Source organism: Somniosus microcephalus, chromosome 1 (assembly GCF_052327205.1).
Source record: "Somniosus microcephalus isolate GS21.2 chromosome 1, FLI_Smic_1.0, whole genome shotgun sequence".
Taxonomy (NCBI): domain Eukaryota; kingdom Metazoa; phylum Chordata; class Chondrichthyes; order Squaliformes; family Somniosidae; genus Somniosus; species Somniosus microcephalus.
The window spans coordinates 32,532,429-32,554,459 of NC_140987.1; the positions used below are offsets into that span (position 1 = coordinate 32,532,429).

The 22,031-nt window shown below is 44.0% G+C and overlaps 2 protein-coding genes across 3 annotated transcripts in view; one reads left to right on the plus strand and one right to left on the minus strand.

Annotated features, from left to right (window-relative positions):
• The window catches only part of galnt7 (UDP-N-acetyl-alpha-D-galactosamine: polypeptide N-acetylgalactosaminyltransferase 7), a 174,346-nt gene extending 170,396 nt beyond the window's left edge, over positions 1-3,950 (plus strand). For both annotated transcript variants that reach the window (XM_085977628.1, XM_085977558.1), the window contains exons 11-12: positions 436-564; positions 2,094-3,950. In XM_085977628.1, coding sequence (XP_085833754.1) covers positions 436-564; positions 2,094-2,231 — 267 coding nt within the window. In that variant the 3' untranslated portion in view covers positions 2,232-3,950. The remainder of the gene's footprint in view (positions 1-435; positions 565-2,093) is intronic.
• A 7,743-nt stretch (positions 3,951-11,693) lies between these two features.
• Positions 11,694-16,960, minus strand: hmgb2a (high mobility group box 2a). The gene is made up of 5 exons (XM_085977642.1): positions 16,844-16,960; positions 14,454-14,616; positions 14,222-14,364; positions 13,961-14,135; positions 11,694-12,308 (listed from the first exon to the last, which is right to left on the minus strand). Exons 2-5 carry the CDS (start codon positions 14,601-14,603, stop codon positions 12,138-12,140), a joined length of 639 nt encoding a protein of 212 aa, XP_085833768.1. The 5' UTR covers positions 14,604-14,616; positions 16,844-16,960; the 3' UTR covers positions 11,694-12,137.
• Between the last annotated feature and the right edge of the window lie 5,071 nt (positions 16,961-22,031).

The window sequence follows — 22,031 nt, forward strand, 5'->3', positions numbered from 1 at the left end:
GGCCCCCAAAACGCTGTGGACCTACAACACTGTATCATTCGACTGCACTGTATTCTCGGACAGGAACATCTGAAAGCAGCTTGGTGACAGATAGCTGGGGGAATGCTGGGAGGCATCGACTCTGTAACTGAGCCTGGATAACTCTGGAGACTGGAGTCCTGTGTGTTAAGTGGGTTGCAGTTCTCCTTCCTGTAACCTGCTTCAGATCCGGTTCAAAATGTCCCTGCAGCACTGTTTTGTAACCAATTTGCATTCACAGTATAACTTTCTGCATATCTGGCACGTTCAGAAACTCTTTTAAAATGGTCTTGTAAGTTATTAACGCCTGAAAACAGGCAACATTCATGTAAATGCAAAGTTGTTTTGGTCATAGTGCTACAGTAATGAAAAAGAAAAAAAAACTTGGGGCATAACAAGCTGAACGTTGTTTTTCAGTTGTTCCGAATCAATGAAGCCAACCAATTGATGCAGTATGACCAATGCTTGACCAGAGGAACTGATGGGTCAAAGGTTATGATTACACACTGTAACATTAATGTATTTAAAGACTGGCAGTATTTTAAGGTAAAGTAAATATTATCATTTCTTAAGGTTGAATAGGCTGGGACTCTATTATGAAAGGGTTTGATAGGGTAGACGTAGAGAAGATGTTTCCACTTGTGGGGGAGACCAGAACTAGGGGCCATAAATATAAGATAGTCACTAATAAATCCAATAAGGAATTCAGGAGAAACTTCTTGACCCAGAGAGTGGTGAGAATGTGGAACTCGCTACCACAAGGAGTAGTTGAGCCGAACCGCATAGATGCATTTAAGGGAAAGCTAAATAAACATATGAGGGAGAAAGGAATAGAAGGTTATGCTGAAAGGGAGCCTGGAGCCTTGTATATTAGATGAAGAGGGGTGGGAGGAGGCTCGTGTGTGGAGGCATGTACCATTTGGGCCGAATAGCCTGTTTCTGGGCTGTACATTCTGTGTCATTCTCTGCAGCTTTAATGTCCCTGTTAATGCACAATTGTATTTTCAAATTAGAACCTATGATTAGCTGTAAGTTTCTTTTATAATTTTACTATTTCAATTTTTTTTTAAATATATATATTACCTATTAAAATCACTGACTAGGTTACAACAGTCCATTTCAAAATGCATTGAAAAGTTTTACATCATAGCATCACAGTAGGAAAACCCATGCTAAAAGTGTCACTGCGGTACCTGATACACTTGTTGCTGGTGCAGTGATGGGTTTGTTCAATGTTAAATGTAACATAACATTAGCTGTTCAAACAGCTGCTCAGTAGTATATTGAGCTTTTTAATGTCCCATCCATAAGTAGCATTTTGGGAACCCACTCTCCCCTCCCCCCCCCCCCCCCACCCCTTCCACTGTCAGCCCACCCCTCCGCCCGTTGAGTAGCATCTGTACCTCCACTTCCCATACCCTCACTGAGCCTTGCCATCTAGTCCCCTTCCCCAATTATCTCCAGCCCCACAAGTGAGGATCTTTCCATTTCTCTCTCCACCCCCTCCATAAACAGCATCTTGTCCCCCCTCCCCCTACTGAATTCCCCCCTAGGGGAATCATCCCTGGCCAATGTCCCCCTCCTCCACAGAGGGTCTAAATGGACCATGGGAAACCGTTTTTCCACCCACCACAAACTAATCATCCAAGCATCTTCTACCTCCACCACATCTTTCTTCCCCTGCCCCCATCTCCCAGCCTCCTCCTTTCCTCTCCAACCCCAATATTGTTTAATCAATACATTGTACAGCTTCATCATAACTTCAGTGTATTTGCATTTACAGTGGCACCTTTTGAAGTTGGAACATCTCGATGCATTTGACATGAATTACCTTTTTTTTTTAAAAATGGCAGATGACTGTTACAGGGGTGAGCACGGCAAATATTCTGTGCCCGCAACATCCCACAAATAGCCATGAGATGAACATCCAGTCAATCTCTTTATTTTAAGGTGGTATTGGTTGAGAGGGGGATGTTGGCTGTAGACTTTTTTTAAGCCAATACTAGACTGAAAGCGGCTTAGTTTAATCAACATGACTCTTGGATTGAAAGTGATATGTCTACCTTTCCTTTCAGACGTTACACAGATTCACACACATTCCCACAGGCAAGTGCTTAGACCGCTCCGAGGTTAATCACCAGATTTTCATCTCCGACTGTGACTCTGCAAAGGCTACACAAAAGTGGGAGATGAACAACCTTCTTGCAGTGTAGAACTATGGTGGAAGCTACTAGTAGCTGCTCATATATATATACAAGATGGAGAATTATCTGTATATTGCTGCAAAAAAAACATGTACAGCTCAGTGTGTAAATATTTTTGACACCCTTTTCAATGAAGGATCTGGACAAACTGTGATAATGTAATATGATAGTCAAAATCATGTAATTACAAAATTACACTATCATTTTTTGTTACCTTGAAAGTTCTTAGATGTTTACAACTTATTCTGCTGTCATCTTGAGACATGTTGTATCTTAGTAGTAAGGTGCAACCCTATTTTTTTGGGGGATTACACTCAGGGGCGTTGAACAATGGTGGCTTTTCCTCAATAGGTTTGCTTCAATAGGCACGTTGTGATCAGGGTCATCGATTTCCCCCCCCGATAAGGCAAGCGCTAGATTTTGAGTTCTGAAGGTTCCAGTATGTCCTGTTATACACAGCCCTAGAAGAATTTTTTTTAAATAATGTTTTATCCAATGCCTTTTGTTTAATTCTTCCCCGCCCCACCCCCACCACCTCAGACGTTCAGAAGTGGTTATCCGCGAGGTTCCAATGATCTTGCAGCTCAGTCATTTTCAAACTTTCCTGTGTGCGGGGAGGGGTCCCTGCAAATATTGACACGATCCTGGGGAAACCCTGACAGTGTCAGCTGCTAAAAGGAAAAACATTGCTATTATTGCGGAAAGCATTGATTAGTATAGACTAACAGAAATGACATGTCTTTTTTAAAACAAGTACAGAAATATGATACAGACAGATATCTTGGCGACCTTATGGACTTCCTGGAATCCCTTTGGTTCCGGAGATTCCCCCCCGCCCCCCTGGTCCAGATTGTTCAAGGAGATTGAAGAGTTCCTACCTGTGTTTCTGATTTTCAGCATTGGTCTGAAACCAATCATAAAATTGCTTAAATCCCTGCCGTGATCTTGCCCAAGCCAGGATTGGAGCTTTGCTACTTTGCCGCTCTTCAGCAGTGGAGCCCTAAAGCCAAGGTGCTGCTTTGTAACCACCCTATTTATTGAAAGGATTAATATTTATCTTAAGGGAGAGTGTTTTGTTTTAATTCCTAAACTAGTGGCAGCATCTCGGGTTTGCTCCTCGAGTTCCCTTCACACAGATGATAGTTTCCTCCAAATGATTTTCTGTGTCCAAGTGTTGACACCTGTCGTTGTGGAAATTAGCTGACTTTGATAAACTCTGTGCTGCATTGAAATATATTTTTCTATAATGTACTTGAATGTGGGTAGAAATAAAAGTATTTAACTTAGTACTTTAATGTAGTAGCTGCAGCAACTGATCACAGGAAAAAAAAGTTTATTTTTTTTCTTCTTAAGCACTTCCACATACTGCCCTGAAATTCCTTGAAGATACTGTACTATTTGAGTCCTGTACTTCACTCCCGCAGTGCAATTTGTAAATTATTAGATGGCAAGTTCAACATTCAGCTGCCAAAACACATCCTTTGTATCTTAACATCGTCCTGCAAGAAGATTTTTTGCTTTTGGTTACGGAAACTATTGATCCATTGTAAATATTCCTGCAAATGGCAATTTCTGTACAAACTGTATAATTGAGGAGAACTGTTTAATGGACTAAAATTTGGGATTGAAATGATATACAATGGTTCTCAAAAAATGAAACAATAGTTCGTTCTGCTGTACATTTATTCTGGAGATATCACTAAGCCAAATAAAACGGACTACAACATACCTGAATAGTCTTTGTCAGTGTGACTGGTCAGCACTGTTCAAGAGCTCATACTTGGATAGTTTCCAAAACTAGGGGCTATATGCAAAACTAGGGACCATCAATATAAGATAGTCACTAATAAATCCAATAGGGAATTCAGGAGAAACTTCTTTATCCAGAGAGTGGTTAGAATGTGGAACTCACTACCACATGGTGTAGTTGAGGCGAACACCATAGATGCATTTAAGGGGAAGCTAGATAAACACATGAGTGAGAAAGGAATAGAAGGTTATGCTGATAGTTGGATGAAGAGGAGGCTCATGTGGAGCATGGACCAGTTGGGTCGAATGGCCTGATTCTGTGCTGTACATTCTATGTAATTCTACGGATACAGCTTTCCTCATTTGTTCAACCTTCATACACAACCTGGAGATGTTGGACTGTGATGAAGATGCGATGCTGTATCACAGCATCAACCTTTAACAGGTCTTTGGTTCTCTTTTTTCCCTTCTTTTGCAGGAACATAGGAACAGGAGTCGGCCATTTAGCCCCTCGAGCCTGTTCCGCCATTCAATGAGATCATGGCTGATCTGCGACCTAACTCCATATGCCTGCCTTTGCCCCATATCTCTCATTACCCCAGGTTAACGGAAGTCTATCAATCTCAGATTTAAAATTAACAATTGACCCAGTATCAACTGTCGTTTGTAGCAAACAAGCCTGTGTAGAATGACCCTTGACTTTTACTTGTCCAGTTGGAGAATAGTGCAAGATTAACGGGTTTAGCTGAAGTGTTATGATGAAATACTCTGGGTTGACAAATCCTTCCATCTACACATTAAGTTAGAGCCCTGCACACATTAATTAGGTGATACCTCCCTTCAATAGGAGATATGTGAGTTGCCAGTTAAAACTTTAGCAGTGTGATTTACTAAGACAACATGCATATAGCATATTTAACATAGCTCAATATTCCAAGGGGTGGGTTTTTCCAGATATGTTGTTGGTAGACTCGCCAGCTTGAACAATGGATGACCTGTAGGATGTGTGGTGAGTCCTCTTATTTCCCACTCCCCCCACATGCCCCGCCCCGCCCCGACCCCACCCCACCCAGAGCAGCGTACTGGTCTGGTATGGCTCGAGGGCATTTTTAAGGTATTGACTCGGAAGGTATAAAGGATGCCTAGTATTGTTGATTCATATCTGTACCTGAGTGTTCTGGTGAATTCCAACTTGAGCTTGGACCCAGTTCCTCAGGACTGCATTGGCAAGGAATGAAGGGAGCTCTTCTTTCTCGTCTCTCTTCAGTGATGAAGCAATGCGGATTAAGCTGGTTGAGTATAGGTGTGTTCAAACAGTTCTCCTTCACGGTTCAGAGATTTAGGCATGCAATGTAAGGACTGCCTCCAGCCCATGTGGGAGGCAGTGAAGATAAACATCACAAATGTTTTTGTTGGAAAGAACCTGGGGTACTATATGCCGTCTCCATCCCGCTGCCTAAACTGAACTTATGTTGTTCGGGCTTGTTATGCCCGCCCAGCGCATTTCCCGGTCCAATTAGAGGAAGCGGGTCGGGTGACGTCATTCATGACGGTTTCCTTAAAGAGACCATGGCCAACTTTATTTTGACATTTGTGCTGTCAGCGTTCTACAGAATTGAAGTGCTGCAAACACTGACGATCACTGCGCAGAGGTGTTCAAGCAGGGATGTTGTCAGGATCATTAGATCACGAAACGTTAGTACAAAAACACACTCGCCTTCATCCTGCTGTGCCTCTCATCACATCCCTATCACTCTGCCTTCCCTACCCTATCAGATGAGAAATTTTTAACGCAGTGAGTTGTTATGATCTAGAATGCACTGCCTGAAAGGATGGTGGAAGCTGATTCAATATTTTCAAATACATACAATCTGAACCAAACAATAAGTCTGTATTTGGCTGACAGCTTTCCTTTTGAATTTGGTAGGTAAGATATTCAAAAGTCAGGATGTCCCAATACTGTAATTCTTATAATAATGGGATATAAAACAGACAATTCTAGTTAAGTCAGAGAAAGGCAGTTGGAAAATCCTATAAGGTTATTTTTGAGATCCTCAGAGAAGCAACCAGTGGCAGTTTGAAATGCACTGATAGCTTTAAATTCCTGGAATAAAGGAGAATCACTGTGACGTAATAAAACTCACTACACACTTGGTTTGAGTATAAAGCAAGGCTTTAATCAACTTGTTTCAGAACAGGGAAGTCTAGTTGTACTTCACTAGCTCCTTGTCTTACAAAATGTCCCTGACAAGCTGGGGCCCACGCCCGAGTATTTATACTCCTTGGACGGCGCCACCAGCTGGCTGTCCAGTGTTATTTCATAAGTAGTTTCTTGATGAGATTTATAACACACTGGGGCCTAGAAATTGGGTTGGGGCGCCAAAGTGGCGCAAAAGTCGGCGGAGCGCAGGATTTAGCGCGGCGATCGGAGTGATACCGATCGCCAGAAATTCAGTTTCAGTGCCCCTCGAGGGACACGGGGCGTCCCTCTTAGGGCGCTGAAACTGATTATCGCAGCGCAACATGCTGCGGCACGGCACACTGTGGTACTGCAGGCCTTCCTCCCACTGTTAAGGGGGAGGTGCCTGCGAGTGCCGGCAAATGAGCCCGGCACCAAGGAGAAGTGCCGGGCTCTCGGGAAACAGCCGGCAATGCTGCGGGGGGGGGGGGGGGTTAGGAGGCCAGGGACAGAGGTGCTGGCAGGCGGCCGGCGAAAAAGCGGCCGCCCCGCACCTCCACCTTAACTTGCGCCGCTGCTGGCACAGTAAGGCCCCGTGAACCGGGCGCGGGTAGCGAGCGGCGCAACTGCGGCATTCGCTACCAAATATCGCGAACGGGGCACGAATGGGGCGCTGCGCACACCGATGATGTCATCGGTGGCGGCGCAGCGCAAATGCCTAACACCACCATTAGCGCCCCTACTGAATATTGCCGCACCTACTGAATATCGCCGCAGACGCAGCCAGTGGCACTACAGCCACTGACTGCCTCTTTAGGCGCTAACAGCTGGCGCTACTCACCCAATTTCACCCCCTATGTATATTAAATAGCAATTTAGAAAAAAACATGAATTCTTAGTTACCGGGGTGAATTTCCGCAGGGATTAATCAGTTGTCTACCATAACTTCTCGCAACTCTTAGAAAGTACTTGCTTTTATATAGTACCTTTCATGATTTAAGATGTCCCAAAGCACTTTAGAGCCAGTTATGAACTGTTGAATTGTAGTCAGTTATAATGTAGGGTGACGCAGCAGCCAATTTTTATTCATTCATTCATGGGATGTGGGCGTCGCTGGCAAGGCCAGCATTTATTGCCCATCCTAATTGCCCTTGAGAAGGCGAGCTGCCTTCTTGAACCACTGCAGTCCGTGTGGTGATGGTGCTCCCACGGTGCTGTTAGGGAGTTCCAGGATTTTGACCAGCGACGATGAAGGATCGGCGGTATACTTCCAAGTCGGGATGGTGTGTGACTTGAAGGGGAACTTGGAGGTGGTGGTGTTCTCATGCGCCTGCTGCCCTTGTCCTTCTAGGTGGAAAAGGTCGCGGGTTTGGGAGGTGCTGCTGAAGAAGCCTTGGCGAGTTGCTGCAGTGCATCTTGTAGGTGGTGCACACTGCAGCCACGGTACGCCGGTGGTGGAGGGAGTGAATGTTTAAGGTGGTGGATGAGGTGCCAATCAAGCGGACTGCTTTGTCCTGGATGGTGTCGAGCTTCTTGAGTGTTTGAGCTGCTCTCATCCAGGCAAGTGGAGAGTATTTCATCACACTCCTGACTTGTGCCTTGTAGATGGTGGAAAGGTTTTGGGGAGTCAGGAGGTGAGACACTCGCCACAGAATACCCAGCCTCTGACCTGCTCTTGTTGCCACAGTATTTACGTGTCTGGTCCAGTTAAGTTTCTGGTCAATGGTGATCCCCAAGATGTTGATGGTGGGGGATTCAGCGATGGTAATGCCATTGAATGTCAAGGGGTGGTGGTTAGACGCTCACTTGTGTGGCGTGAATGTTACTTGCCACTTATCAGCCCAAGCCTGAATGTCGTCCAGGTCTTGCTGCATGCGGGCACGGACTGCTTCATTATCTGAGGAGTTGTGAATGGCACTGAATACTGCAGTCATCAGTGAACATCCCCTCTACTGACCTTATGATGAAGGGAAGGTCAGTGATGAAGCAGCTGAAGATGGTTGGGCCTAGGACACTGCCCTGAGGAACTCCTGGGGCTGTGATGATTGTGCTCCAACCACCACAACCATCTTCCTTTGTGCTAGGTATGACTCCAGCCAGTGGAGAGTTTTCCCCTGGATTCGCATTGATTTCAGTTTTACTAGGGCTCCTTGATGCCACTCGGTCAAATGCTGCCTTGATGTCAAGGGCAGTCACTCTCACCTCACCTCTGGAATTCAGCTCTTTTGTCCATGTTTGGACCAAGGCTGTAATGAGGTCTGGAGCCAAGTGGTCCTAGTGGAACCCAAACTGGGCATCAGTGAGCAGGTTATTGGTAAGTGCTGCTTGATAGCACTGTTGATGACAACTTCCATCACTTTGCTGATGATTGAGAGTGGACGGATGGGGCAGTAATTGGATTTGTCCTGCTTTTTGTGGACAGGACATACAGGAAACTTTCATTTATCCGGAGGTTAAATGTCCGGAAAGCTCTATCTACCGGCAAAATTCAGGAGTCGGTTCAGATCATTTTTTTTCTTTTCGTTGCTTCTTTTCTCCAGTCCTGGCTCTGCAAGCATCTCTGTAGCTAAGCAACGGCTTCAGCTAGACGCTTGCAAGCTGCGCCGACTGTTTTGAAGCTGTTGCTAAGCAACAGGGTTTGTTGCTTCACACGGAGCTCTGAGCGCCGTATGTTTTAACATTAGCGCTGGTTTCTACGGCAGTTTTGATCTAACGGCTCCAGCTCGGTCCCGTCGGTGCCGGATACCAGAAAGTTTCCTATACCTGGGCAGCTTTCCACATTGTCAGATAGATGTCAGTGTTATAGCTGTACTGGAACAGCTTGGCTAGAGGCGTGGCTAGTTCTTCAGCACGACAGACAGGATGTTGTTGGGGCCCACAGCCTTTGATGTATCCAGTGCGCTCAGCCGTTTCTTGATATCACGTGGAATGAATCGAATTGGCTGAAGACTGACTTCTGTGTTGGTGGGGACCTCAGGAGTAGGCCGATATGGATCATCCACTCGGCACTTCTGGCTGAAGATGGTTGCAAACGCTTCAGCTTTGTCTTTTGCACTCGCGGGCTGGGCTCCACCATCATTGAGGATGGGGATATTCAGAGCGGTAATGACGGCGAATGCTGACAGTTTCGCCGTCATTACCACAGCAAAATCCAGGCCAATATTATCTGGACATTATCACATTGCATTTCCTACATTACAACAGTGACACTTCAAACGTACTTCATGATGTGTAAAGCGCGTTGGGACTTCCCGTGGTCGTGAAAGGGGCTATATAAATGCAAGTTCTTCCTTAAAATGAAAGTGAGGCTTGGCAATGGAAGGTAAATCTGTTGGGAAATCAATTAAAAAAGTTAATTTTAGTTAAAAATTGTTGTAAAAGACTGGAAGGCTGTGGAGTAATTTCCAGTGTCTGCAAACACCTTTTCCACAGATATGTCGCAGTCGGAAAGAGCCGCAGACTTTGGGGGTGAGGACCTGTGGGCCCTCCTCGATGAGCTAGAGCAGAGACCGGCCCTATTTAGTGAGGTTGGATGCCCAGTGGAGGAGGGCATCTGTCACCTGCTGATCCTTACAGCTCCTTGGCTGATGTTGCAGTGGTCTCCAGAGCCGCAGAAATTGAGGGCCATTGTCATCTTCATGCCCACTGACCAGGCCCTGTGGCTCCACACTCACACCCCCACTAAAATAAAATGAAACTTACCCGTTGGCTCCTCTTCAGCCCGAGCGCCAGCTGATACTGCTCGGAGTGTACGGTACATGCTCCACCTAGTGCAGTCCAAAAATGGCATTGGGTCCTATTGGTGTCATAGGACCCAGATTTAAATATCTAAATCCACCCTATTTGGAAGACCCCAGCAAAATGGAGGCAGCCACAATGACCGGGAGAACGCAGCGGCAAGTTCTTCCACGTCATTTCAGGACGCTACCAGTTTCCACCGGATGGAATACCTCACAAAATTCAGCCAGTTATCAAGCTGGGAATTATAGTCTGTTTTATGAGAAATGTACTCTTGTGCATGTGTTGTTTGCTAGTTTTATATGGGAGGGGTAAATTTCTGACTTTACACCATTTTTCCTGGGTTTCCATGACTCTTCCACTGAAGTTATGGCCAGAGAACCCCACGGAAATTCACTTCCCAGGCCTCCAAATAAGGAGGCTTTCAGGTTCTTTACATGTACCAGAAATGGCCTTATATATACACCCCACTCAATAGGTCCTGCACTGTGACCTCGGCCACCTTGTGACTACCCTTTACTTCCACCAGTTACTAACCCCATCTTAGCTTACAGTTGGAGCCGAGGGACTGTACCAAACTGTCCTCCAGCAAGCCGTATGCACCATGATCTGGAAGGATTGTTACAGGTTAGCGTGGTCATAGGTGTATAACATTGACATATGCACTGAATCAAACACAACTTACTCTGGTTAGGAAACAATGCTATACGCAAGCCAGCTAACTAGACAGGCTAAATTTGGGATTATTTGTAACCATATAAGATATAGGTGATAATAAACTAGAAAATGTATGGCTCAACTATATAGAATTGCAACCTTGACCGTTTTTACTCAGTTCTCAGGTTTTTCACACTTGAAAACACAACCCTCAGCTAGGAATCACTTGGTGAATATTAAGCTGCCAGCCCACGGAGCCCAGAAAAGGAACGAAAACCACAGCCTATGAAAGTCATAGGCCCTCAAGTCAGACAACTGTATATTAACGGTCCAGCTTTTCCTGGGAAGTTGTGGTGCAGATCACCTGCTATTGGCATAGTTTATAGCCCTCATGACTCTCAGCCTAGGAGACCAACAAAGTCTGGAAATCATTCAGATTTTGGTACAGATTCTCTTTTGGAAGTCTTGCTAGTTTTCTCAACCATCCAGAACAGCATCCTTAGGTCCACCAGAAACCATGCTTGTTCCAAAGTTCCTAAATATGTTTCAGTGCATAGGTACTTCAAGCTTATTTTTCCTTCAGGAATACAAAAAATTCTGCAAATTTGTCTCCCACCCAACCAACCACAAGGATCTGGCTCCTCCCACTGGATGAAACACTATGTTTTCCTTTAAAGTACTTGGGGGGGGGGGGTAGAAAAAAGGTGCAGGATATTAAAAATGACCCAATTTGAGATTGGAGAGGTCATCAACAGCCTGAAAAGTTAGCAGCTGACTCTTGCTCCATTGCACTTCCACCATAGTACAGCAATGTCAAATCCTTTACAGTCACAGCCAAAGGGGTGTATGATGTTTCCATACAAAACTATTTGCTACACCTTTATTATTTGTGTGGGTACTATTATTTTTATTGCTTTCCAACATAACCTTTGTATGCAGTTAATTATCAAAGCACACAAATTCTCATGTAATTTTTTTTTTAAAAACTAGGTCCAATTTTTGTCTAATGTATTATTATAATAAACTATATACTCAACTTCAAACACACTGCTGTTATATCCAGGTTAGTTGGCATTTACTGTGTCCAGCTTTCTCTAAACACTGCCCATCTTAGAATCTGAATGCAAAAATAAACACCAACCGCAAGATAATGTTTCAGTTTTATTAAAAAAGTATTGATTCTTATCATGATCTAACCATGAGAAGTTAGCAATCACATGTAGTGACAAAAGATCTACAAAAACCAGTTGCAAAAAATTGGTATTAACTGTATGAAAAAAAAAATCCGCACTACTTTTGCCATTGGAAATTTCACACAAAACATTAAATAGGCAATAACATTCCATCACTCTGGAGTCCCTCTCTTCTTGAAAGGCAGTGCCTTAAAAAAAAAAATCAGCTACTTACAATTAAAACAGTACAGGGCCTGGCTATGCAGTGTAAAAATACAACACTAACTATACACAGTTTTGTACAGTTTCTTTACACCTAAGCCATTGATCCAAATTACAAATGAGTTCACATTTCCTGTCTCTGCAAAAAAAATAGATCAAGCTTAGACAAAGATCTTATTTTTTTACATCTGTAGTTATTTAATCGTCATCCTCCTCATCATCCTCCTCTTCCTCATCATCTTCCTCCTCCTCATCCTCGTCGTCATCTTCCTCCTCCTCTTCCTTCTTCTTCTTTGCAGCCGGAGCTGGCTTGGCAGCAGGTTTCTTACCAGTTTCACCCTTGCATTTGGCACGATATGCTGCAACTTCCTAGAGAGCAAAATTAAACACAAAAAGTTACCATAGTGCATTCAATTCTACTTCCCTATACTTCAGCAACGATTTACTAGGCTACTGTTTCAAAACAAAGGTAGCAATCAAAATCTAACTCGCAGCTGACGGACCAATATGCTGGACTACATAGTAAACTTGCCAGGCAGGTGTCTAACTACTTAGGAGACCTGCAGAATTTACTACCCCATCCCAAACAAGTGAATCAAACGCACCAATTTTATGTAATATATACTGGTAGATCTCCTATGCAGAGACAATTTTTTTCTTTTAAAGAATCTATTCTCTTCCACTACATAATCTTTCTGTCTCCCTTTGTGTGCATCATACACATTCATAGTCATTTCTATCAGTCTGTGCCCAACTCTAACTTCCTCCAAGCCCCTATACACCTTTCCTCACGTAATGAAGCCATACATAAACCAAAGGTATGCAAGCAAGCGAACAGCCAACATGCACCGACTCAGAGCCGAGTACTAGGATCCAATGGAGATCTGCGAGGTGGTGCAACACATGCAGGTGAGGAAATAGAAAACATTGTACTGAAGCTGCAGGCATTTGGGGTTGTCATGGAATTGCGCTTCGTAGAACTTGGGAGAGAAAGGATAATAATCTGGAATACCGTTGATGTGGCAGAATCCACGTGTCTATTTCTGGGGCCTGGAAGCAGTCGTATACCAGGGCCCAACTCACAAGCGTAAATTGGCACTAAGGGTACTAATGGATCAAGAATGTGTAGAGGCCCCAGAAAATCCACAAGAGAGGCACAGATTTTGCACAAGCATGGAAGCTTCAGGCACGATCTTGATTCCCGAGAGGAGCTGGCCGTTAGTCATTTCTACGGTCAAATGGCCATCTTGGTCAGTAATCACGAAACGTTATGCTCTCAGTGTAATGGTCAAAATGTGGCGCATCATTCACGCGCTAGATGCAGGGCTATACAATATAGGTATATAAAGTTATTCTTCCCTAACCGCAGGTATGAAATTAAATTATAGATGTGATGATCACACCCCATCACTTTTGCATACATTCAGCTCCTCAGCCACAGTTCACAGAAACCCCACAGTGCAGATAGAGGCCATTTCGGCCCATCGAGCCTGCACCGACACATATCCCACCCAATCCCCGTAACCCCTACACCTGTAGTCTTGTCAGGCCTGAGGGTGACAAGCACCCGAGGGGGAAAAAAAAAAACACAAAGTTGGGCTTAAATTCAGTCTATTATACTGGGCTAAGGACCTCCTCCCATTATGAAACTAGACTTTTATTTTTTGACCTGAAACTACTCCATCTGGCAAGATGATTTCCAATGGATAGTCTTTACAAGTACCAGATTGGAAATATGGCTGCAGCTCAAAATGAAGAGTTAACTTATCCATGTTAGGTAAGAATGAGAAGTAAAGTAAATCCCACAGAAAGAAGTTTTTGGTAAATCCCAGTTGTTTCATAGTTAACATTAAAGGAGGTTTCTACTTTTTGTGCTAAGATATTTCTTTCCCCCCCTACCCCCAGAAGGGCTGAGGCAGGGAAAGGATGAATCACTAAATCAAATACTGGACTTTCCCAGTTTACAGCTGCCAAAATATCTAAAACCCATAACATCCAAAGTTTGCAAATGTGCCACCTACCTTTTCATACTTCTCCTTTAATTTAGATGCTTTCTGCTCATATGGTTGCTTATCCTTGGGTTGCACTGTAGACCACATCTCTCCCAGCTTCTTTGCAACATCACCAATAGACATTCCAGGAGTTTCACTCTTGATCTTTGGACGCTTTTCAGAGCAGAAAATGAAAAATGCTGATCTGCAAGAATGAACAAGTTATTAAAAAAAAACACAAGATTTCAGTTGAGGGAAAAAAACCTCAAGCACTTGAACTGCAGTACGTACGGTGGTCTCTTGGGGGCATTTGGATCCTTCTTCCTTTTCTTGTCCCCTTTTTGAGGAACATAGTTCTTCATCTCCCGATCATAACGGACCTTGTCAGTCTTAGCCAGGTCTTCAAACTTTGACTTCTCTTTGCCTGACATGGTCTAAAAAGAAAACTATTTAAGCGATTACAGATACACAAAAGAAATTTGAAAAAAGCGTTGCAAAACGTAAAACTCAAAATCAACCCCACCTTCCACCTTTCCGAACATTTCTTTGAGAACTCTGCAAAGTTGACACTGGCTTCGGGGTGTTTCTTTTTGTGTTCCTCTCGGCAAGTCTGCACAAAGTATGCGTAGGAGGACATTTTGCCCCGAGGCTTATTGGGATCCTTTTTAACCATGACCAGTTTGTAGCTACAAAATACAAAATATGTTCAGCAGTGACATTTATGAGTAAAACTAAAAAATGTAATGGTTTTGTATATACATTGACGTCGAGTTCAGTTTAAGGATACAAATGTTGCCCCGAGAAGTTTCTCTCCGTTCAGTAACAGTCACCAAGCTGATTTGGTAATTGCTTATTCTTCCTTCAGCAGTTTTCACATCGAGTCACTTTAAGCACGAATGAACCTGCATGTATGTGTGCCTTCAGGACATCTTAAGTGCTTCACAGCCAGTAAATTATCGTTGAAGTGTAGGCAATGGCAGTAATCAATTAGCGCACCACAATCGGCAATGGGATAAATGGCCAGGTAATGTTTTGGGGTTGATTGAGGGGTGAATTTTGGACATCAGTAAAACTATCATGACACATGGTTCAATTTGCACTCCAATTTTTATGGAAAATTTATATTCTGGCAGTTTTGGGAGGATTTGATTTGAAGTGTTATTTGCAACTACTGCAACTTATTTTTGTAAACAAAGATGGCTTATATTTAGTCCAAGATAGTCTTAATTTTATGCGTTTAAATGGGGGAAGTCAGTCTCTACAAACGCACTTCTGAAACAGATCACTGCTTTCACGTAAAGTCTATGGTTCTATCAGAGGGTGATACAAGACTATAAAGAGACATTCGTTTTGAATAAAGGATTAGTTTTGAATGGCGCAGACACAATGAGCAGAGTGGTCATTGTGGATCCCAAGAAAAACAAAATACACCCCAGACAAGCAAACAGTTAATGCCTCACCTGCTCATTACATCTAAAAAAAATTGTCTCTATGACTGAGCGTGGTTAGAATGCAGGCGCACCTTTCATTTTACAATTCTATCCATTGTGTGAAAGTTATCACCTTCCCCTTTTATTACCAGACTAAACCGTCTACTCTTTAAATAACATCCAATAAAAAAAATTCTTGCAATCTTTTTGGTCAACTATAATTCAACCGAACTTTATGCTTTACAAGCGAGGGGGAAAACACCTGCAACAGAAATCGAACCGAGTCAGGAAACTGTTGTGCTCTGTAGAATTCAAAAGATTACATACATCTAAAAATAGTGCTTACACGTCAAACTAATGTACAGTATATGGAACATACTACTTTCGAAACTGAGAAAGTTTGTCCTAATTCAGCTTAAACGGATTGTTTTTTAAATATACACACATACATGCAAACTCTAAAGATGTATTTAATTGCAGACACACAAACTAAGATTTATTTAACTAAAAAGATTAATTTAATTGCAGACACACACACACACTCAAAAAGATTTATTCCATCTGTACGTTAGGTAAAACTTTTATCCATGATTTGATTCAACTTAAAAAAAAAAATATATATATATATTTATGTATAGTACGACTGTATGCATAAAAAAATATAAAAGATCTGAGAAAGGGGGGGAAGAAAGAAAGAAAAGAAAAAAGGGCGGGCTGCCTGTGCAGCAGATGTGGAAGTGCCTCGCCGTCCAGCCACCTCCATTTTACACACACATACAATACCAAGCAGATGGAGCAAGCAATGGATCAGAGAGAGAGAGAGGAGGAAGGGGGCAGCACTTTGCACAAGCTTCACTAAAACAACAAGAAAAATTTTTTAAAAAGTGATTGCATTTACATTTCGATTGCAGATTTTTTAAATATAATTTATATAGATGTATTTTTAATGCATTCCATAGGAGAGATTGGGCAGGGGGATGGAAGGAAAGATGCAAATGCCAGTCATTTGCTGGCTGGCTGTAATTACTGCGCACTTGCATGAAGCAGACACATTGATATAGCGAGAGGCGGCCATTTCCAAACAGAACCCCCTTTTTTTTAATTATTATTTCCCTTCCCCAACAATCCAGGAGCGCTCCAGCCACACACTTTAAAATAAAAGTTTAAATCCATTAAAACTTATAAAATGTTTTAAATCCATTCACGGGCGATTTTTTAAAAATTTGATTTTATCAAGTTCCCCCCCCCCTTTCACCACACACACCAACATTAATTACAACGAACGTTTAAGTTATTGCACTTTATAATTTTTTTTAAAAAGACAAGTTGTTGTACTACAACAAATTTTCGCGGTTAATCTCATTTTTTTTATAAAGTCGTTACAAATTTTATTTAAAGTAAAATAGCATGCTTTTTTTTTCAAAATTAAAAATATATATATCCCCGTACGCACACATACTATTATATACATAGGGTTACCTACCAGGCTCGCACTACACAACGCCTCAATGGACTACAAAGCGACACAGGGCGCTGGTTCTCACTATGCTACCCGTCAACCGAACTTGATTACACGTTTCCCCGGCTGCCCACCTTGTCAATCAGGCCCAGCCGTCCGCCTCGATTGGTGGGGCGGCCGGTCGGGAGGCGGTACCGAAGGTGGGAAGGGGACGCTCGATTGGTTGGCGTCTACGTCAATCGAGCGAGGGGGCGGGGCTAGTCAGCAAGTTGGGCTGCGCTCGCTTTTCACACACGCAGAGCCTCTCTTCCCCCCTTCGCTACGGGATGTACCAGTTTGAATTGCAGGCGGCCGCCAAGCCGATTGGTCGGCGGACTTGTGATTTCGTCATCTCCGCCCCGCCCTCCTCTCCTCCGACTCCTCCCCCCACGCGCGCACATTTTCCAAACGGTGGCGATTCGTCACCCGATTGGTCGGCGGCTGGCGGTGACGCCCCAACGGTGCCGTTTTATTCAATAAAAAACATGAAGGTGTTTATTTTTGAAAAAAAAACGGTTGGGCGGCTCGAGTCACGCTCGAGCGCGGCGGAGACAAAAGACCAGGTGCCGGCCCGGCCTGGCCCAGTGGGCAGGCAGGCTGCCGCAGTGTGAGAGTGTGCGGGGAGCCCCGAGTCAAGGGCAGCTTCAGGGACAGCCTGCACAAAGCAGAGATACAGGAAGAAAGGGGGAAAATTCAACCTGCACAAACCAACCAAACTCAAAACAGAAAGAAAGAAAGGGTAAAAATTCAACCTGCACAAACCAACCAAACTCAAAACAGAAAGAAAGGGAAAATTCAACCTGCACAAACCAACCAAACTCAAAATAGAAAGAAAGGGAAAACTGAACCTGCACAAACCAACCAAACCCAAAACAGAAAGAAAGGGGAAAATTCAACCTGCACAAACCAACCAAACAAAGGGAGCTGGGACAGTCTCCTTCAAAAACAAAACGCTGGAAAAACTCAGCAGGCCAGGCAACATCTGTGGAGAGAGAAACAGTCAACATTTCAGGTCGAAACCCTTCTACAGAACTCTTAGGCAGTCCCTCCGAACCAAGGATGACTTGCTTCCACATTAAAAATGAGTTTGCAGGTGACTGATGAATCCAATGCGGGACCGACAGTCTCTGTCACGGGTGGGGGTAGACGGTGGTTGACGGGGCGGGTGGGTGGGCTGCTTGGGTTGACGTGCGCTGCCTGCGCTTGGCTTCCGCTTGCTCCCTCTCTTTGCCGTCTGGGAAACACAAGCATAGAGTCATAACGGCCCATCGAGTCCCATGTAGAGCAATCCAGTCAGCCCCATTCCCCCCGCTCTATCCCGGTAGCCCTGCACGTGTATTTCCCTCAAGTGCCTATCCAGTCTCCCCTTGAAAACATGGAGTGTCTCTGCTTCCACCACTTCCATCAGCAGAGAGTTCCAAGTCCTCACCACTCGCTGCATAAAAAATATTTTCCTCACTTCCCCCCAGCCCTGTATCTCTTGCCCAAAACCTTAAATCTGTGTCCCCTAGTGCTTGTGCCATCAACTAGTAGGAACAGCCTTTCCCCATCTAGCCTATCCAAACCCATCATAATATTGTACACCTCTATCAAATCAATTCAATTCAATTCAAATCACTTTATTGGCATGACAAGGTACATCTTATGTTGCCAAAGCATCGAAAAACATTCATGGTTGTACACAAAAATACAGATCTATCCATACAGTGTACAAACAGAGTGTATAAATATACATTCATATAATTTGTATATACTCTTTTCTTATATTTAGTGGTTGTCCCTCTGTTTATGGCAAGCTGTAACATAGTGTGCCGCTAAGGTTACACAATTTCTCTCTTCCCCTAGTAGGTATGGGAGTTTTTGGTCGTCATTCAAATTTCTGAATTCCGGGCATATTTTTGTGAATTTTGGGTAGAAATTCTCCCTTATGCCCTGATATTTTCTACACGCTGTGAGGAAGTGCATCTCTGTCTCCACCACTCCCTGACTGCAGTGAGAGCATATCCTGTCCTCTCTTGGTAGCCGGGTCTGCCTGTGTCTACCTTTTTCGATCGCCAGGCTATGTTTACTAAGTCTGTACATTGTCAAGGTTTTTCTCATTTTGCTATCCTTTACCCTGGTCAGGTAATCAACCCTCAACCTCCGTTGCTCTAATGAAGACAAATCCAGCTTCTCCAACCTGTCCTTGTAGCTAAGATCCCCCATCCCCAGAACCATTCTGGTAAATCTCTGCACCCTCTCAAGGGCCTTTGCATCCTTCCTAAAGTGTGATGACCAGACTGGACACAGTACTCTAGTTGTGACCTAACCAGCACTTTATAAAGATTCAGCATAACTTTTGTACTCAATAACTCTATTTATGAAGCCCAAGATCCCATGTGCTTTGCTAACTACTCTCTCAATATGTCCTGCCACCTTCAGGGACCTATGCACATTAACTCCCAGAACCCTCTGTCCCTGCACACCCTTTAAAACTGTGCCATTAAGTGTATATTGCCTCTCCCTGTTCCTTCTGCCAAAATAGATCACCTCACACTTCTCTGCATTAAGTTCAAATAATCATTTAATCATTGTGTCAGCTGTGGCTCAGTGGCACACTTGCCTTTGAGTCAGAAGGTTGTGGGTTCAAGTCCCACACCAGGGACTTGAGTACATAAATCCAGGCTGATGCTCCAGTGCAGTGCTGAGGGAGTGCTGCACTGTCGGAGGTGCCGTCTTTCAGAGGAGACGGTAAACCGAGGCCCTGTCTGCTCTCAGGTGGACGTAAAAGATCCAATGGCACTATTTTGAAGAAGAGCAGGGGAGTTATCCCCGGTGTCCTGGCTAATATTTATCCCTCAATCAACATAACAAAAAACAGATTATCTGGTCATTATCACATTGCTGTTTATGGGAGCTTGCTGTGCGTAAAATAGCTGCCGCGTATCCCATATTACAACAGTGAATACACTCCAATAGTACTTCATTGGCTGTAAAGCGCTTTGAGACGTCCAGTGGTACTGAAAGGCGCTATATAAATGCAAGTCTTTCTTTTCGTTTACCGGGTACATTGGCTCCCTGTTAAGCAATAATCATTTACTCATCGTGTACCGGGTAAACCTCTCTACCTCTCTTTCTCCTCCTTTAAGACACTCCTTAAAACCTACCTCTTTCACCAAGCTTTTGGTCATCTGCCCTAATATCTCCTGATGTGGCTCAGTGTCAATTTGTATTCTGTAATGCTCCTGTGAATCGTCTATAGGCGCAACAATGTCAGTGTTCTCGCTCAGGCCAACATCCCCAGCATCGAAGCTTTGACCACACTCGATCAGCTCCGATGGACAGGTCACATCGTCCACTTGCCCGATATGAGACTCCCAAAACAAGCGCTCTACTCGGAGCTCCGACACGGCAAGAGAGCCCCATCCCTGGAATCATTCTCGTAAATCTTTTCTGCACCCTCTTTAAGGCCTTCACATCCTTCCAAAAGTGCGGTGCACAGAATTGGACACATATTGTAACCCACAATTTACTGATTGTGGGTGATAATAACTGTTCAAATAAACATTTAATCATTGTGTACTGGGTATCCTGGTTACGCAAAACCTCAATTTTAAAATTCTCATTCTAATTTTCAAATCCCTCCATGGCCTCGCCCCTTTCCCATCTCTGTAACCACCCCCCCAGCCCTCTGAGATCTCTGTGCTCCTCAAATTCTGGCCTCTTGAGCATCCCCGATTTTAATCGCACCACCATTGGCGGCCGTGCCTTCAGCTGTCGAGGTCCTAAGCTCTAGAATTCCCTCCCTAAACCTCTATACCTCTCTCTCCTCCTTTAAGACGCTCCTTAAAACCTACCTCTTTGACAAAGCTTTTGGTCTTCTGCACTAATGTCTCCTTATGTGGCTAGGTGTCAAATTTTTTGTTTTATAACACTCCTGTGAAGCACCTTGGGACATTTTACTATGTTGAAGGTGCTACAGGAAACTCTCTCTTAACCGGCAAAATTCAGGAGTAGGTTCAGGTAAGCTTTACTATATATTAGTGGCCGTGTAACCGGGGTTCCTGGATCTGTGGCTGTGTAACTGGGGTTCCTGCACCTGTGGCCGTGCAACAGGGACTCCTGGATCTGTGGCCGTGTAACCGGGACTTCTGCACCTGTGGCCGTGTAACCGGGACTCCTGCACCTGTGGCCGTGTACGGGGCTTTCGTACCTTGGTAAGTATACCTCTCTGTAAAACGGACTTTTTGATCAACCAGCACCATGCCGGTCCCGTCGGTGCCAGATAAAAAAAGAGTTTCCTGTATATACAATGCAAGTTATTGTTGTCTGGAGGTCTGTTGTTATGACTAATTGATTGGGAATGATTAGTCAACCAGAATAACTACCAACCATGCTAAAGAAAAATTGATATAGTTATCGATATTTAATTGATGTCTTTTTTTTCTTTGTTGAGCAATTGCTATCTAGGCTAGTTTATTTTTTTTAATCAAAATCCACGACTTAAAGCATGGGGGGGTGAGATTTTCTGAGGTCATTAGTTTATGTCTGCCTGGGGCTTGCAATAATATGCATGCACTGCAAGCATGGTGTCTTGAGAATTGATTTTGATATTTGTTGATTTTAATATTAAAGAAAAGAGCCTGCATTTATATATAGCACCTTGTATGATCCCGAGTGCTCCACAGCCAACAAAGTATTTTTGAGGCACGATTGCTGTTGTACTACAGGTTGACTATCCCTTATCCGAAAACCTTGGGACCAGCTGTGTTTCGGTTTTCGGAAATTTTCGGATTTCAGAAGGTATTATTTCAGACTGGGAAACTCCTAGCATTCTTTTCACAGGCAGGCTCTGGAAAGCGTCTCTGTAGCTTAGCAACAGCTTCAGAGACGCTTCCAAGCCACGGGCCGAGTGTTTACAAGCTGTTGCTGAGCAACAGTGTTTGTTGTCAGATACAGAGATGAAAACCTTTGTATCTGACAACATTGGCGCTGGTCTATCCGGAAGTTTGGATAGAACGGCAGCATATCGGACGGGTCGCTGCAGCTATCGGACGGGCCGCTGTATTGTCGGGTTCACTCTCCCGGTACCTCCTTCACACTGCCCGGCTCGGCCTGCAATCTCCTACCCAGGAGGGAACTCTGTGACCCTCTGCCCTGCTCACAGGGAAAGGCAGAGCTCCCTCAGTCACAC